This window comes from Rhizophagus irregularis, chromosome 27 (genome assembly GCF_026210795.1).
Source record: "Rhizophagus irregularis chromosome 27, complete sequence".
In the NCBI taxonomy this organism is placed as follows: Eukaryota; Fungi; Glomeromycota; class Glomeromycetes; order Glomerales; family Glomeraceae; genus Rhizophagus; species Rhizophagus irregularis.
The window spans coordinates 94,813-111,191 of record NC_089455.1 but is presented as its reverse complement, the minus strand read 5'-3'; the positions used below and the strand labels follow the sequence as shown (position 1 = coordinate 111,191).

General features: G+C 25.2%; 5 protein-coding genes across 5 annotated transcripts; 4 read left to right on the top strand and 1 right to left on the bottom strand.

The window, feature by feature from the left end:
• Positions 1–1,003: 1,003 nt before the first annotated feature.
• On the top strand, positions 1,004–2,089 carry OCT59_017940 (uncharacterized protein; the record flags this gene model as incomplete). The annotated part of the gene is made up of 7 exons (XM_066148438.1): positions 1,004–1,016; positions 1,357–1,375; positions 1,465–1,510; positions 1,580–1,610; positions 1,681–1,707; positions 1,920–1,949; positions 2,019–2,089. 7 exons carry the CDS (start codon positions 1,004–1,006, stop codon positions 2,087–2,089), a joined length of 237 nt encoding a protein of 78 aa, XP_066004370.1.
• A 2,646-nt stretch (positions 2,090–4,735) lies between these two features.
• OCT59_017939 (uncharacterized protein) lies at positions 4,736–6,139 on the top strand. The gene has a single exon (XM_066148437.1). The coding sequence runs from the start codon at positions 4,814–4,816 to the stop codon at positions 5,972–5,974; it is 1,161 nt and encodes a 386-aa protein (XP_066004369.1). The 5' UTR covers positions 4,736–4,813; the 3' UTR covers positions 5,975–6,139.
• Positions 6,140–6,753: 614 nt separating this feature from the next.
• Positions 6,754–8,890, bottom strand: OCT59_017938 (uncharacterized protein). The gene is made up of 2 exons (XM_025313587.2): positions 8,863–8,890; positions 6,754–8,745 (listed from the first exon to the last, which is right to left on the bottom strand). Exon 2 carries the CDS (start codon positions 8,725–8,727, stop codon positions 7,174–7,176), a length of 1,554 nt encoding a protein of 517 aa, XP_025186896.2. The 5' UTR covers positions 8,728–8,745; positions 8,863–8,890; the 3' UTR covers positions 6,754–7,173.
• Positions 8,891–9,910: 1,020 nt separating this feature from the next.
• On the top strand, positions 9,911–11,238 carry OCT59_017937 (uncharacterized protein). Its single transcript, XM_025324286.2, has 5 exons — positions 9,911–10,192; positions 10,278–10,384; positions 10,472–10,601; positions 10,699–10,802; positions 10,899–11,238. Exons 1-5 carry the CDS (start codon positions 10,061–10,063, stop codon positions 10,957–10,959), a joined length of 534 nt encoding a protein of 177 aa, XP_025186895.1. The 5' UTR covers positions 9,911–10,060; the 3' UTR covers positions 10,960–11,238.
• Positions 11,239–12,347: 1,109 nt separating this feature from the next.
• OCT59_017936 (uncharacterized protein) lies at positions 12,348–14,244 on the top strand (the record flags this gene model as incomplete). The annotated part of the gene is made up of 2 exons (XM_025324285.2): positions 12,348–13,968; positions 14,050–14,244. The coding sequence occupies 2 exons, from the start codon at positions 12,348–12,350 to the stop codon at positions 14,079–14,081; spliced, it is 1,653 nt and encodes a 550-aa protein (XP_025186894.1). The 3' UTR covers positions 14,082–14,244.
• Between the last annotated feature and the right edge of the window lie 2,135 nt (positions 14,245–16,379).

The following is a 16,379-nucleotide window of genomic DNA, read 5'->3' as shown; positions in this document are numbered from 1 at the left end:
ATCGTTTAATGTTTTATATTACTAACGCTATTTATTTTGTAAACCAAGAATGTTGTATATGTTGTTGTATATTGTTCGTTGATTATATTGTTTGTTAATTATGTTGTTGATTAATTGTTCGCTCGTTTAATTGTTCGTTCGTTCGTTTATTCGTTCGTTCGACCATGGGAATGCCCGTTCGATGTGGCAACTCTGTAAATTGATGACAAAGGGAATTGGGGGATCTCACCGGTTTCCATATGTTTGGATGGAATTTTAAAGGTATCTCTTCAAAATTCCAATTTTTTTTTCTTTTTTTATTTGAACAAAACATTGGCTAACGTTTCAGATTTCTTTTTTTTTTAGGTTTTTGGCTCTTCGGTTCTCGTATGTCTGGATGGAATTTTAAGGGTACCTCTTTGAAATTCTGATTTTTTATTCTTTTTTTATTTGAATAAAACGTTGACTAACATTTCATTATTTTCTTTTTTTTTTAGGTTTACTCTCCAGTTTCCGTATGTTTAGATGGAATTTTGAAAGTACTCTTCAAAATTCTGATTTTTTATTCTTTTTTTATTTGAACGAAACGTTAACTAACATTTCAGTTTTCTTTTTTTTTAGGTTTTCAGCTTCCTAGACGGTATTTCGAAGGTGAAACTTTTGAAAAAAAGTTTTTTTTTGTTTATTTGATGAAAATTAACTAACATTCGTTCTTATTTTTTGTAAGACCAGAAAGCTGAAAGACAAATTTCGCCAAAAATATGAACCTTTGAAATTTTTTATTTTATTTACTCTATTTTAACGAATGCCAACTAACATTCGTTCTTACTTTTTGTAGGTTCATGGTTTCCTGAGCAGCATTTTAAAGGTAGAAAATTTTTTTTTCTTTTTTATACACAAAATATTGACTAACTTTTGTTTATTTGAATTTTTCTTTTTTTGTAAGTGCAGGAATCTGAAACCAGGTTCTGAACTCCTCAATTTTTTTTTTAGGTTTTTGGCTCTCTAGTTTCTGTCTATCTGGATGGAATTCAAAGGTAACTCTTCGAAATTTTATGTTTTTTTTTCTTTTTTTATTTGAACAAAACGTTGACTGACGTTTTGATTTCTTTTATTTTAGGTTTTTGGCTTTTTGGTTTCCATATATCTGGATGGAATTTTGAAGATATCTCTTCAAAATTCGCATTTTTTTTTTGTATTTTTATTTAAACGAAATGTTGATTAACGTTTTAATTTTCTTTTATTTTAAGTTTTTGGCTTTCTGATTTCCATATGTCTGAATAGAATTTTGAAGGTATCTCTTCGAAATTCTGCATTTTTTCTTTTTTTTATTTGAATGAAACATTAATTAACGTTTTGATTTTCTTCCTTTTTTAGGATTTCAGCCTTCTGGACGGTATTTTGAAGGTGAAACTTCAAAAAAAAAAATTTTTTTTTTATTTTATTTTAACGAATGGTAACTAATGTTCGTTTTTAATTTTGTAGGTCCAGAACACCAAAGTACAAGGCTCCGATTTGGCCAAATCTACAGGTAAAGTTTCATATTTTTGAAACTTAATAAAAAAATGTTAATTTTAACGTTTTTTATATTATTTTATAGGAAATTGGCTCTGATTTGGCCAATCCTATAGGTAAAGTTTCTAACTTCAAAACTTTCATAAAAAACATTTATTTTTAACGTTTTTATATTTTTATAGAAAGTCAGCTCCGATTTGGCCAATCCTATAGGTAAAGTTTCGTATTTTTGAAATTTAATAAAAAAAATATTTATTTTAACATTTTTTAATTATTTTTTATTATTTTTTTTTGCAGGAAAATCGGCTCCAATTTGGATACCAGAATCCTGCAAGTAAAGTTTTGATTTTCAAAACTTTTTGACAAAACTTAATAAAAAATGTTTAATTTAACATTTTTTATTATATTTTATTATTTTTTTGTAGGGAAATCAGCTCCAATTTGCCATCTTACAGGTAACATTTGATTTTTGAAACTTAAAACTTAAAAAAAAGGGTATTTTAATGTTTTTTTTTTTTTTATAGGAAAATTATCTTCAATTTGTAGAAACGAATGGGAATTAAGGAATTTAACATATATCGAATTCCCAGATTAGTTCTGAAATAAAAAAATTCAAAACTTTTATAAAAAAGTATTTTATTATTTACGTAATTAACATTTTTAACATTATTCTAGGATCTTTTAGACGCATAGAAATTTAAAATTTGGTAAGGTGATTTTAAACAGCTACAGAGCTACTTCACCTTTCAAGTTTTTTTCTTTTTTTCAGGCAACTGGAATATTGATTTTTGGGTGAAATTGTTTTATATGTATATATAATATTTTAAATTTTCAGAATAAAATTTACTGTAATTTGTGATATAATTCAGAATAAAATTTACTGCAATTTACAATATAATTCAGAATCAAATTTACTGCAATTCAGATGCAATTCAGAATAAAATTAACTGCAATTCAGACGCAATTCAGAATAAAATTTATCACAATTCAGAATAAATTTACCACAATTCAGAATAAAATTTACCACAATTCAGATTAAATTTACCACAATTCAGAATAGAAAATTTACCGCAATTCAGATTAAATTTACCGCAATTCAGAATAAAATTTACCACAATTTAGAATAGAAAATTTACTGCAATTCAGATTAAAATTTATCACAATTCAGAATAAAATTTACCACAATTCAGATTAAAATTTACTGTAATTCAAATTAAAATTTATCGCAATTTATTAAAATTTATCATAATTCGAATAAATTCACTGCAATTTGGTAAATTTATGAATATATTTTTTAAACAATTCAAATTAAAAATACTAAGCAATCCAGATACAATTCGGACATTCTGATTGGCATCAATCAGCCTGCCAATCAGAACTTTTTTTGGATTGACAATTCAGCTATCTTTATCACCAAATTCAGCCTAAAATTGGACATCTGATTTCTAGCCGATTTGGACTATTTCAACCAGTGTTTATTATAAAAAATAGTTCTAGATTGAATTTTAACTAAATTAAAATTTTGAAAAAATAGTTTTAATAAGCATCCTTAGGTATCATTTTAGTATTAATAATATTGAAGAATCAGAAACATGCAATATTGAATTATGGAAAACAGATTTTTTCTGAAAGTAAGTATTGTATTATTTCAGTATATAACTTTTTGCCAATTTATGCCCATTAAATATAAAATTTCTTTAACTGCAATACAACTGAATATTTTATAGTAATAAATCTATTAAATTGCAAGTTTCACATTCAGTAATTTACTAAAGTTACAGAATTTTTCTTTATAATAATTGTTTAACAAAATTTATGGAATTGGTTATTTAATAATAAATAATACAAATAAATTAATTTACAATAAAATTTAATGAATCTTTAACTTCAGTGTTTTCTTATTTTACTTATATGTCATATTATTATTTATTATTAATATTAAATAATTAAAAAATCAGTTAAAAATTGTCAAAAAAGTTTTAAATTGATCATTGTTATTAATAAAAATTAATAAAAAAAAAGAATTGATTGATTTATAGTTTTTTTATGTTATAACTCAACCAAAAATCGACCAGTTAATTTATGCTGAAATTTTTCTGAATTTTTAATCAGTTAAATGTATGATGAATTACGTGATAAAGATGACTTTTAACGAAAGGTATTAATGCTGAAAGAAATAATTTTGACCAGTGTCTTTAATTATAATTGTAACTATATTACGATATTATAATAAAAAAATGTGTATTACTAACAAAAAAAGAGGTCATAAATTAAATATTATTTTCTCATCTTCTTGCAAATTGAATGAATATCACAAGAAATAAATTTATTTTATTTTGTCATGTGATGCTAATTTTATCCAATTATATAATTAGTTGAGTAAAAAATTTATAAATTTATTAAATCAGCCTTTATTTAAATTTTGTTTTTTTTATAAGTATAATTATACTAAACTAACACTAACTATTAGAATGATATAATACTAATGATTGTTATTTAATAATGTTAATGTATTTCATATATAAATTGTATATAATTTATTTTAATTGTAAAGTAATTGTAAAAATTGGAGTCTATATAATTAAATATTAATCGTGAATTAATCATCGGTAGATTATTATTTTAATTTTAACTTTGTCTATGAGCAAAATTTATGATTACATAATATTGCCTCTTAACAAATTTAGCAATTTATAAGATTTTGGTATGATGATGAATTTTAATTATTTGATCCATTTTTAAATATTCTTTTGCTCATATGTAAAGTCAAAAAAAAGTATTCAAAATCTACTTTTTTTCCTTAAGTAAACTTATAGAGTAGTCTTATTTTATGGTTTTCAAGTTTATATTTATCAAATCACGTGATTTATTGCTTTAGATGTTTTCAAAAATGGTGTTTTTTCCAAATCTGTAATGTTTCTGTAAAAGCGGAAGGCTTCAGAATTTATTGAATTTGTTGATGAACGTGTCCAGTATCAAATGACATTCTTGTTTGAGAAATCAAGGAGAAAAAGAAAAGTGAATAATGGAAGAGGGTGATTGTACTTATAATTAATAAAGTGGAATATTTTATATTATAGTTTCGTGTATTCTATGTAACTGGTTTACTCTGTAAAATAAAAATAAAAATTAAATAAGTATATACGGACTAAAAAATGTGTAGGAAAAACTATTGAATCACGTGATAATAACATCAGTCCAATTTGTATATATATATATCATAGTATTATTTTTTTTTCTTATATCTTATATCTTAAAAATATATTTTTTCTTTTTTAAAAAGTTCACTTTATTCTTTTTTCTAAAACAAAACGAGAACATGGAATTGTCTAACAATACCTCTCTAAACGCGAAATTTCACCAGAAAAACAATAAAGCTTATAACTTAAAACAACTAGAAGAGCGCATGGATAAACTCAAAATTGAATCCGGATTTGAGTGTTCTGCAAAGCGCGTTGCTCTAGCGCCAAAAACTGTTGTTAACGGTACCGTAAAGTCTGTTAGGGAAAATTCAATTTCAAAAAAAATTAAACCAGATAATCAACAGAAGTCAATTGTCAAATCTGGAAAAGTCTCGAGTTCTATTAAACACGGCCAAAAATCCGAATTATCAATTGATGATGAAACCGCTGACAAATCAACGAAACCACAAACTCATAGTAACGCTTCAAAAAGAATAGAGCCTAGAGTGTGGCATTTAGATGATTTTGAAATGGGGAACCCTCTTGGTGAAGGGCGTTTCGGTCGTGTTTATATGGCAAGAGAAAAGGATAGTAAGAAGATTGTTGCTATCAAAGTAATATTTAAAAAAGAATTTCGAGAAAATAATATGATAGAACAACTAAAACGCGAAGTGGAGATTCAGTCTCATCTGAGACATTCTAATATCTTACGCTTATATGGATACTTTCACGATAAGCATCGCGTATTTTTGGTGTTAGAATATGCCGAAAATGGAGAATTGTATAAGAATCTTCAAAAAGATGGGCCTTTTACAGAACATAAAGCAGCAAGTTATATATCTCAGATAGCAGCTGCTCTTGTCTATCTTCAAAAGAAAAAAGTAATTCATCGAGATATGAAGCCAGAAAATATACTATTGTCAAGTGATGGTAAAATAAAGATTTCGGATTTCGGATGGGCGATTCATACACCAGACGCAAGCCAGAGACGTATGACATTCTGTGGTACGCCTGATTACTTGGCACCTGAAATGATCAAAGACATGGGTTATGGCCAAAAGATAGATGCGTGGGCGCTTGGAGTGTTGTGTTATGAATTTTTGGTTGGGGAGCCTCCTTTCATGGTTGAAGACTTACGTGAAACTTATCAAAAAATTGCCACAGTAGATTATAAAATACCAGATCAAATCTCTTTGGAAGCTAAAGATCTTATTTCGTCTTTATTACAGTCCGATCCTGAGAAACGTTTGCCCCTCGATCAAGTTACGACACACCCATGGATTTTGAAGAATAAGTAATCAGTTTATGGAATATGAAAGAATTTATATAAATTACAAATAAGTAATAATAGATTAAATGATTAAATAAAATTATAATCATTTACCAATTATTGACAATAAGTTATTCTTTTAATAATAAAGATATCGAAGCACGATCAAAATATTTTATTTTATTGAAAATAATTAAAATTTTTTCGTTTCATATTATTTTTACGCGTTTCGAGATTTACAACTTTTAAAGTTAGATAAATTTGGCATAGTAAAAATGCGTAAAATGTAACATTCCAAAAAAAATTCGGCGCGGGATCCTTGATTTTGTGTAATCGTATGACAAAACAAATCTAAATTACTTTTTTTTTTTAATACAGTAATAGGAAGGTCGATATGAATCTCATCAAAACTATGATAATCAATATGATAAAGTTATAATATTTGTTATAACCGTATTACTTATTATAAATTTCTAAATTGGTAATATCTCAATTGTAATACTTTGTAGGCTGATTTTATTTTATAAACAAATAAATGATACAAATGATGATACATTTGATGCATTTAAGTAATAGACGTAAATAGACGTGTAATTCTTTCGTTTTTTGGGCGATGATGGCGATGATCGATCAAATCAATTATAATCACTCATATATATTTGGACAAATTGACCAAATTAATTGAACGCTACTAACATCTCTTTAATATACATGATCTTCGACCGATATAGCTACCAATCTATTAGTACTATAATAGTTTTCATATGATTTCAATATGATGAATCATTAATAATTTTTTTTTTTATTACTGTAAATTTAGATCACATTCTTTTTCCATCCTTAATAAAAATTCCATCAATCATTTTTCATTTTCCCACATAAATACTTTTTTTTTTTTTTTACCTATTCACTTAAAATCAATACCCATCTCACACAAATGATTCTTAAACCCTAATATGATCCAAAAAAGGATGAAAAAAATGATGAAACACGTCTTATTGGTTGAGAACTGTTTGAAGTATTATGAATATGAACGTTATGATTAGTGTAATTTGTAGTATGAATATTAAAGATTATTGAAGGAGAGTGAAATTCCGTCGTTGATATAAAATCCAAATCCAAATCATCATCTATAATCGCACTTTGATACTTGCGCCTTATCGTTTTAGGTTCTTCTACAAAAAAAAAAAAGAAATATATTAATATATTTTAAAAAATTACATCTTATTAATTAATTATATTATTATTACCTGGAATAATAATTGGATTAATATATTCGGGATCAAACGAGCTAGACATATATAATTTAACTCCATATTTCTTGATTAAATTAAAATGTTGTTCATTAAAAGTTGTAATCTTTTTAGGACCAATAAATATGGGACTAGTACTATCATGATATATTTTCAATAATTTAAATGATGGACTACTATTTTTAAGAAATTTCTCGAGAGTATCAGGAGAAATTTTCCAAGGTTTGTGAAATAACATTATAATTTCCATAATTTCAAGAGAAGGAGGAACATTTTGTGATAATTTGTATAAAAGAGAATCAGTATCAAATATTTCTCTACCATCAAAATGTATTTGTTTTAAATGAATACAATTTTGAAATAAGGTTAATGCTTGATAAAAAGCTATTCTTTGTAATTTTAATTTTTGAATTTTTGGACAATAAAATTTGATAGCATGAATTAAATCAGGGGAATGTTTATTATTTTTCAAATCATTAAAGATCAATTTTTTCATCTTATGACCAGAAGTTTGAATTATTCCAATAATAAATTCCTCTGGAAATTTTTCTTGATTATAATCACATCCATATTCAAATTTTTGTAAATTAGGAAAAGCGAAAGATAAAGGTTGAAGATTCACAATTTTAAATCCAGTACAATTTAAAAGTGAAAGAGATCTTAATAAATTACATGAGATTAATCCTTCTAAAGCTCTCTTTGTAATATTTTGAAAGTTAAGATCTTTTAATCTAAGACATAAAATAGAAGATTTTTGATATTCAATCGCTTGAAGTACAGGAATATAACAATCTGATTGAGAAGTAATTTTAAGATGTTTCAATTTATTTTGTGATTTAACAAGTGTTGCTAATGCATCTCCTTCTTGTATAGTCTTTACATGAATATTCATTCGAACGATATTTTTTGAACATCCTGACATCAATTTATAAAAATTTGAAAAATCATTTCCAGCATAAAGATCTGAATGAAATTCTTTTAATCCACTAAATTTATTTGAACTTTGTTTTAAAAATGATAAAGTAATAAGATCATCCATTAAACATATCATATTCTGAGCATTCTTAATTACAATTTTTTTTATTCCTCTACTACGATCTAAAAAGTGCATATATAAAATTTGAAATAATAATCTTGTCTTAGATAAAGCAAAATCTAGACCCCTTTTTTGTGTTTCAATAAGATAATGTCTTATTGCGGTTTTAATATTCCATAAATCAATTTTTTGTAAATAAGAAGTATAATCGAAAGCTGTACCAACAGGTGAAGATCTAAGATCCATTCCATTTTCTATTAAAATTTTTCTTGATTCCTCTTTAATTCCAGAAATATAAGTACGAATATTTAAACATCTCCAAATAGTTTCTTTTGTCATTGAATAAAAAGGAGATTCCCATAAGAGAGGAATTGCAGTTTTACACCATTCCCGATTTACAAATGCGACACAGAATAAATCAGCATGATCTTCTTCACTATGAAGATTTATGAAAATTTCTCTTAATAATTCGATTGGAAGTGGAAAACTCATTGATATTCATTAAATTCGCTAAGTTTTTTTTTTTGAAGGGAAAAAAAAATATAGATTTATATATTTATTTTAAATGTAAAAAAAAAAAGATTTATATAAAAGTAATGAACGATATTTTGAATTAAAATAACTTACCTAATTTATTTCTCGAATTTTGAATCGTAAGAAAAAAAAAGTAAAAAATTAAAAAAGATTTTCTTATCGATTTATCGATTTATCGATTAAAAAAGATCTCAATTTTTTTAATTGGTATCCATAATAGGAAGCTGATAGACATACACTTTATTGGACGCAGTATGTTTGATGACGTAGGATATAGAATTTACGTCACAGTCGTAACATTAAACAATTTCCGAGATTCAGAGGAATATATTAAAAATATTTTAGTTTATCATGTTTTACAACTTTTTATGGTCACACAAATATTAGACTATTAAACTACTAAATTTAACCGCATGAGAATTTAGGGAAAATTCGAATTTTAAATCAAGTTTTTTTTTTATTTATACAAATAAAGATACTTTACAATGAGAAATGATAAAGAATGTTACGCCAAGATAAGAATCAAAACCTTCTGATTTTAAGGGAATCGTTTTTTTGATAATCATTGTGGGAATTCTATTAATAAATAGACTTTTTTTTGACTATTTCGTTAAAATAAAAAAAATTATTACGTATATATATATTTTTTGATCGCAAAAATGTATATCCAGAACTCATTTCAATCTTTCAATCACAAAAATAATTATCAAAACAAGATCCAAAATTTCTTTAAAAAATAGGGAAAAAAAGGGAATAATAAATATTCATATGAATATCATGAATCAAACATTAAAAAGAACTTGTTGTTTGAGTAAAAAAATAATCGCTCAACCAATAAATTAATAATTAATTAACACTAAACGTTATTTAGCCATGTGAGAAGCACAAAATGTATATATAGTGTGAGAAGGCTTCACGTGGTGATACTTGAGGCACTAATGGTACGAAATTAATCAACCAACATCTAACCATATTTGAACTACGCGATTGAAAGAATGGCGTTTTTTGTAATTGCAGCAAATCAGGATTAACATAAACTTTTTTTTATGCATTTTATTATTAATTTTTATTGACAAAAAGAGCCGCAGCCGGAATTTTATTTCCTATTTAAAAAATTTATTGCCACATCAGTAAATCTATTAGGTAAAATTAAATACCGTATATAAAAAGCAATTTTATTTATTTATTTAGTTTGTTTCATTTTAAAAAAATACTTCTCAATAGGAACCAGAAATTAACGAGGAAAAAAACACAAAAAAAAAATCCTAAAAAATATAATCATAATCTCATCATGATTCATCGACTTCTCGTTTCTTCCTCCACTCCTTCAAATTTATCTCCAGTTTCTGAATTTGATAATGGACGAATATGTTATCGTTTACCCCAAACAAAACTTATTGCAGTATATTTATCTGGAGGATTGGTAAGAAAAATTTCCTTTTTTTTTTTTATTAAGAAAAAAAAGGTTTATTTTATTCTAAATCAAAAACAAATTTTACTTTTATAAGTTTGCTATAGGATGGTGGGCATTTATTGATGCTTTAGTATACAACCGCGTTAACGTTACTATTGAAGAAGTTATAACTGGTATTATAACGACTCTTGGAATGATTATGTAAATATAATAAATCTTTTAGACGATATCTTTATTTATAATAATTACAGAGACAAATAGTTAACTGTTTAAACTTTTTATTTTCAGAGTGGCTTTGATTGATAAATCTATTTTTAGTGGTGAATTTTATATATTTCCACGTAGGATGCTCTGGAGAGCACGCCTATACTTATTTTTTGGTTTCACTCTTTTGGTTGGTGGTTTAATAGGTTCAGTGGTAAATATATTTTATAATGATTATAATAATTTATCTTTTAATTTATTATAATTTAATGGATTGTAAAATGAAAATTTCATATTTTCTTTTTTTGTAGTTTTATTTCGTATACAAGTATCTTATAAATCATTATTATACATCCGATAATGAGTATTATTTTGGGGTAGCTGTAGTAGTTCAAAATGGTTGCATATTAATGAGGTATGATTTTCGTCATTTTTTATCATTTTTATCATTCACAATGATTTTTTTTAAAAAAAGATTCAGATTAAAAAAAAGTATTGTTTTTTTTTCTAGTTCGTTGATACTTTTAATTGGACAATATTCGAATAATGAAGCCAAATATGATTTCCTTTGATGCACAATAACCCTTTTTTTTTTCACAGGATATGATGAGAACAATAATAAAGACAATTAGTTTAAATGGAAATGTTCTACCGTAAATTAGATAAGATTCTCATCATAAAAAAAATAATTTTTGTATTATTTTAGTTTTATACCTTTTTTAATTATATTATTTATTTTCAATATAAATATGTACAAATTTTTTTTTTTTTTTCCCAACAATAATAACAATGACAATATAGATATTAAATAATAAAATGATTAGATTTGATATCTGACATTAATTTTACTCAAAGTGGTTTGCTGCGCCACGATTTAACGATTTTCTTTGTTTATTTAAAGTTTATTTAAAATGCCACGAACCTACAATTGGTTATGCAGTTTAAATCGTATATGCGAGAAGGCGAAATAGATACACGAATGAGTTTAATATAAAAGGAAATAAAACCTAAAAAAAAAAAGAGGCGAGAATTTTCTCTGTACTTGTATATATTAAATAAATAATTATGCAAGAAATAATCGATTATATGATTATTTCCATCCTTTCTTTTATATAAACGAGTGTAAAATGTAAATCATTTAGGAAAAAAAGGTCGATCTAATAAATTTAATAAATTTCGAAAAAAATAAAGTTCCCATGCATTGCTTGCATTGAAAAAATTTTTTCCCTTTACTCACCAATATATATATGAAATGATTCAAAAAAATTAGTGAAAAAAAAAAGGATGATAAGATGATTATTATTATATTTTTTATTATATTATATTATTATCAACTATTAAAGAACAGAAAGAAAATATTTTTTTTTTTCGTGGTGGCCTGATGGGAAAATTTTCGTTGACGATCATGTGATATATAACCTAAAAAGAAGCTATTGCCTCTTTTAAAGTTGATTTTCATAATTCTTTGAGGAATTACGACATTGTGTTTTTTATCATTACTAAAATTGGAAATATGGATTAGAGCATGAATTTCTTACCTGTCGATCATTGGTTCAAAAATAAAAATTAATTGGTATAATTGGTTAACTATGTGTACATTTCATACATGTTTGCGCATTACTGTCTTATGAATTGTTGCTCGAATTTAGTAATCGAAATTTGTTATCAAAATATATAAACCTCAATATTTACTTATAAAAATCATTTCAATTTTTTGAACGAATTAGAGGCAGACATTCTTACAATTTTTCTTTTTTCTTTCTTCTTTCACTTCAAATACAAAAAAAAAAAAAAAAGAGATTTATTTAATCTATCATTATAATAAACTTTACACAAACTTTTATTATATATCACTTTTAAGAAAATGTGAGTGGATAATTTTTTTAAATTTTTTTTTCTTTTTAATATAATAATTTTTATTTTATTTTAACAAATTTCAATTTTTATTTTTTAGAATAACATGAGTCCCACACCTTTAGGATTTAGAACAAAAGGAAAAATTGATACACCAAAACTTACATCAGATTGCATTGAAGAAATTTTAAAAAGTCTTGATAGAGAAAATGATCAAGCATCTCTTTATTCTTGGACTTTAGTGAATAGATCTTGGTGTCAAGTGGCTATTTCATTATTATGGTCTCATCCATTTAATAATATGAGATTTGATGGAAATGATAATGAAAAAGGTTATTTACTTATTAGAACTTATATTTCTTGTCTTTCTGATGAAGCAACTCAACAATTAATCGATGAAGGTCATAAAATTAAAAATATAAAAACATTATTCGATTATCCAACTTATTTAAAAGAACTTCATATTGGAAATTTACAAGTATCAATCTGTCAATGGTGGGAAAAGAATACTGATTATATGCTTAAACGTAAAGCTCAATTTCAAAATGTTGAATCTTTAATTTTGGAAATGTTATTTAACAAATGTAATGGGTTTAAAAAATTAGATTGTGAATTACAACAACTTTGTTATGATAATAATAATACTGATTTCGTTTCTTTCTCTGGAATTCAAAGAGCTGTTTCACGTTTAAATGAACTTCATATAGATTGTACATATGTGGATCATCAAGGTCATTTATCTAATTTATTAACAACTATAATTAATAATTCTCAATATATTAATCATATTATTGTTACTCCATATTTTGATTGTCCTTTATCTCAACAAATTCCAAAATTAATCGAATCTCAAAATAATTTATCAAGTTTTAATATGTTATCTCCTTTAGTTGGTTCTTTTAATCCTTCAAGATCTGCTTCAATTTTTTCTTCACTTACAAGTCAAGTAATTTCATTAACAAGTTTGGATTTTCGAAAATTATTTATTGATTGGAATTCTTTAGAAATTTTAACAAAATGTTCAAATTTAAAAAATTTGAAATTTATAAATTGTTATCAAGAAAAAGATATTACTTTACCAGATTCTTTATATAAATCATTTCAACTTACTATTAACAAATTAACTTTAAATAATGAAAATAATAGTGAAACTTTTCTTTCAGATTTAACTTGTACTACTATTATAATGATATCAAAAAATCGTTTAAAAGAATTAGTTATTGATTTTTTTAATCCTGAATTATCCCAAATTATTAATACACAAATTCCTAATTTAAGTTCATTATCTATTAGAACTATACCTCCTATACAACAACTTGAGTGGATCTCTTGTTCAACTTCTCTTTCACATTTATCTTTAAGTGATGTGGGAATTAGTAGTCGTTTATTTTCTATAACAGTTTGTCAACAAATTGGTCAACTTTTACCTACAAATCTTTTACATTTACAATTAGAAAGTAGATATAATATCGCTCCTGAATCTTTAACTTGTATATTAGAAAATACTATTGCAAAATTAGAAATTTTAAGTTTAGATGTGGAAAAATTTGATGATACTTTACTTGAAGCTATAGGTGATTATGCTAGAGATACTGGAAAACGTTTGAAAGAATTAAGGATTGGTAAAGATACTAGAATTGAATTTGATCATAATTTATGTAAGAAATTATTATGTGTTATACCTTCAATCAATCAAAATTACGAGGATCCTTGGCCTGTTTTAATTGGTAAGATATAAAATTGATTTTTTTTTAAAAAAATTTAATCTAAATATTCTAATTGATAATTATTTTTAATTTATTTAATAGAAAGAAGGGTTCATTATAGAGAAATATATTAGGAGTAAATATTGAATAAGGGAATCGATTATAAAATTTTTTTGCGAATTATTCTGAACATTTTACAATTTTTTTTATTCTCATTCTATATCTTGAACATTTTTATTAACAAATTCTATTATAAGTAAATAAAATTTTTTTTTCTTTTTATCATTTGCATTACTCAAATCTGGAAATTGAAGTGCAATATATTAAAAAAGAATTTAAAAATTCATATTAATACAAGGAAAACATATAAATAAATTGTGAATAAAGCATTGGTATATCAAAAAAATCACTTCTGTTATCAAAAAATTCTATTTAAGAAAGTTAAGAGTAATCATATAGTAGTCATTATTTCATGTAAGTTATTGTTTGGTTGTCATTGTGCCACTGCTGGCATTGTTTTTCCCCTCCTATCTCGCTTTGAACGGTCTATCCTGATTTCATGCTAACATCGTCTATGGGAACAATTGCGCAAATGCGAACTTTGTTATTATAAAGTATCCTAGTTCAAGGTCGCTCAGAACGTGTACATGACCTCGAACAGTCGCTTCGAAGAAAAATTTTAGCCATGTCGTTTCCTTGTGGCAAATCTTCAGTAATCAGCCAATCCACCTGAAATCCAATAATCAATACCATTCATATTCATTATAAATCCTTACTCAAGTTGACGAGTTACTTCAGTAAAAATTATAATGAAATTTTTGAAATTTTTTACCAAATGGTACCAATCCAATTATAATATGATTTCATAATTGTCCGCATCCTATAACCTACCCATGCGAGGTTAATAAAGGTGTCAATAATGACACTTAGCTCTTAGTCAGTCTATTATAAAATAGTTTTTGAATTCATCATAAAATATATGCAATCAATTATAAGTTCATACGTTATTCCAGATTCTTCTATAAGGTATCATAGAAAATACCAATATCTTGACAAAATATATATAGTATTTATTATTGTTGTGTTTCCGTTCTCTGTACTTAAGTACATAGTTTAAAGATTAATAATTCTCAAGAAAAATGAGGAATTTGTGGATTCAGGAGGCATAGATATGTCCACGGGTTCACTTCTGAGTAATTCTTGAACTCATAAAATGAATCTCAATTATCGTTCCTTTTGGATATCATGAGAAGAGGCGCAGATCGTAAGGGAAAAAAATAAGGAAATTTTATATAAAAATTATGTTATAGTTAATATATGATAGATGTTAGATTTGACATTTTTTTTTTTTAATTGAGAGGAAATTATTTAATAGTTTAACTATCGTATAAAAAGAAAAAATAATTATAAGAAGAGCAATTAGTTATTTTATATTTTATATTTTATATTTTATTAAATTATATAATTAGATCTCAATCATCTTTTATATTTATTAATCAACTTATTTATCTATTAATAATGGTATACCCTTATTTTTTTGAATTATAGAACAATGGACTGATCATAAATCGTAATTATCATTTATAGTACAGCTACCGCTTTAAACAAAAGTTTTGATTATATCAAAGCAAAAGAAGATATACTATAGTAATGGAAATTCGTAGGACGATATTACATTAGAAAAGATTGGTTTGTAGATAAAATCATTTTAAAGATAGTAATACAAGCAGTGCTTACGCGAGTCTTGATCTCTTATGCAACTATCTCGAAACATGATCTACTCCAAACGTTTTGTATTATTTTACCTATTCGGTCTTGTTTCAAAGGTTCGTGCAGAATATCTGTACCGATCCAGCACATGGTGGTATTACAAATTTTATGTCGTAAGTTTCAGGTATACAAAGAATAAAACCATGATTATTTCGATCGTCACATGACTTTCTCTTGGCAAGGCTTAGCAGATTTTAAATTTTCTTTTCTTCATTGGTTGAAATAACATGTGGAATTAAACAACGTAATATTTAAACTTGTCATTCCTTTCCAAACTCTTGGCATCAACAAGAATTTATAAATAAAGTTAATTGATCATCTAATCCAATACGTTTAATAAGATCAATATAAATTGAAGGTTACCAAATTACTTAAAATTCAAATCAATCAGATCAAAGTTTTAAATGAAATGTTATTTTTGGAATCTGATTAACACAATTCTGTATGACAACAAAAATCTTGATATCATCAAAAAGGAAATTTGAAAGTAGACCATCTTCCTAAAACTAAATTATGCTGAGTAAACGGGAAAATACCTTATTGGAGCACAAACAACGTTAACTGATCAACCATCCATTAATCATATTAAGGTACATTTATTGTGACCTATATACAGTTATTACAGTATATACAAGTACTTTTATATTATCGTCTTTAACATT

Coding starts and splice junctions, on each gene's coding strand:
- OCT59_017939 (XM_066148437.1), top strand. CDS start 4,814: ATGGAATTGTCTAACAATACCTCTCTAAACGCGAAATTTCACCAGAAA.
- OCT59_017938 (XM_025313587.2), bottom strand. CDS start 8,727: ATGAGTTTTCCACTTCCAATCGAATTATTAAGAGAAATTTTCATAAAT.
- OCT59_017937 (XM_025324286.2), top strand. CDS start 10,061: ATGATTCATCGACTTCTCGTTTCTTCCTCCACTCCTTCAAATTTATCT. Junction 10,193..10,277: donor TATATTTATCTGGAGGATTG/GTAAGAAAAATT, acceptor TACTTTTATAAG/TTTGCTATAGGATGGTGGGC. Junction 10,803..10,898: donor AATGGTTGCATATTAATGAG/GTATGATTTTCG, acceptor TTTTTTTTCTAG/TTCGTTGATACTTTTAATTG.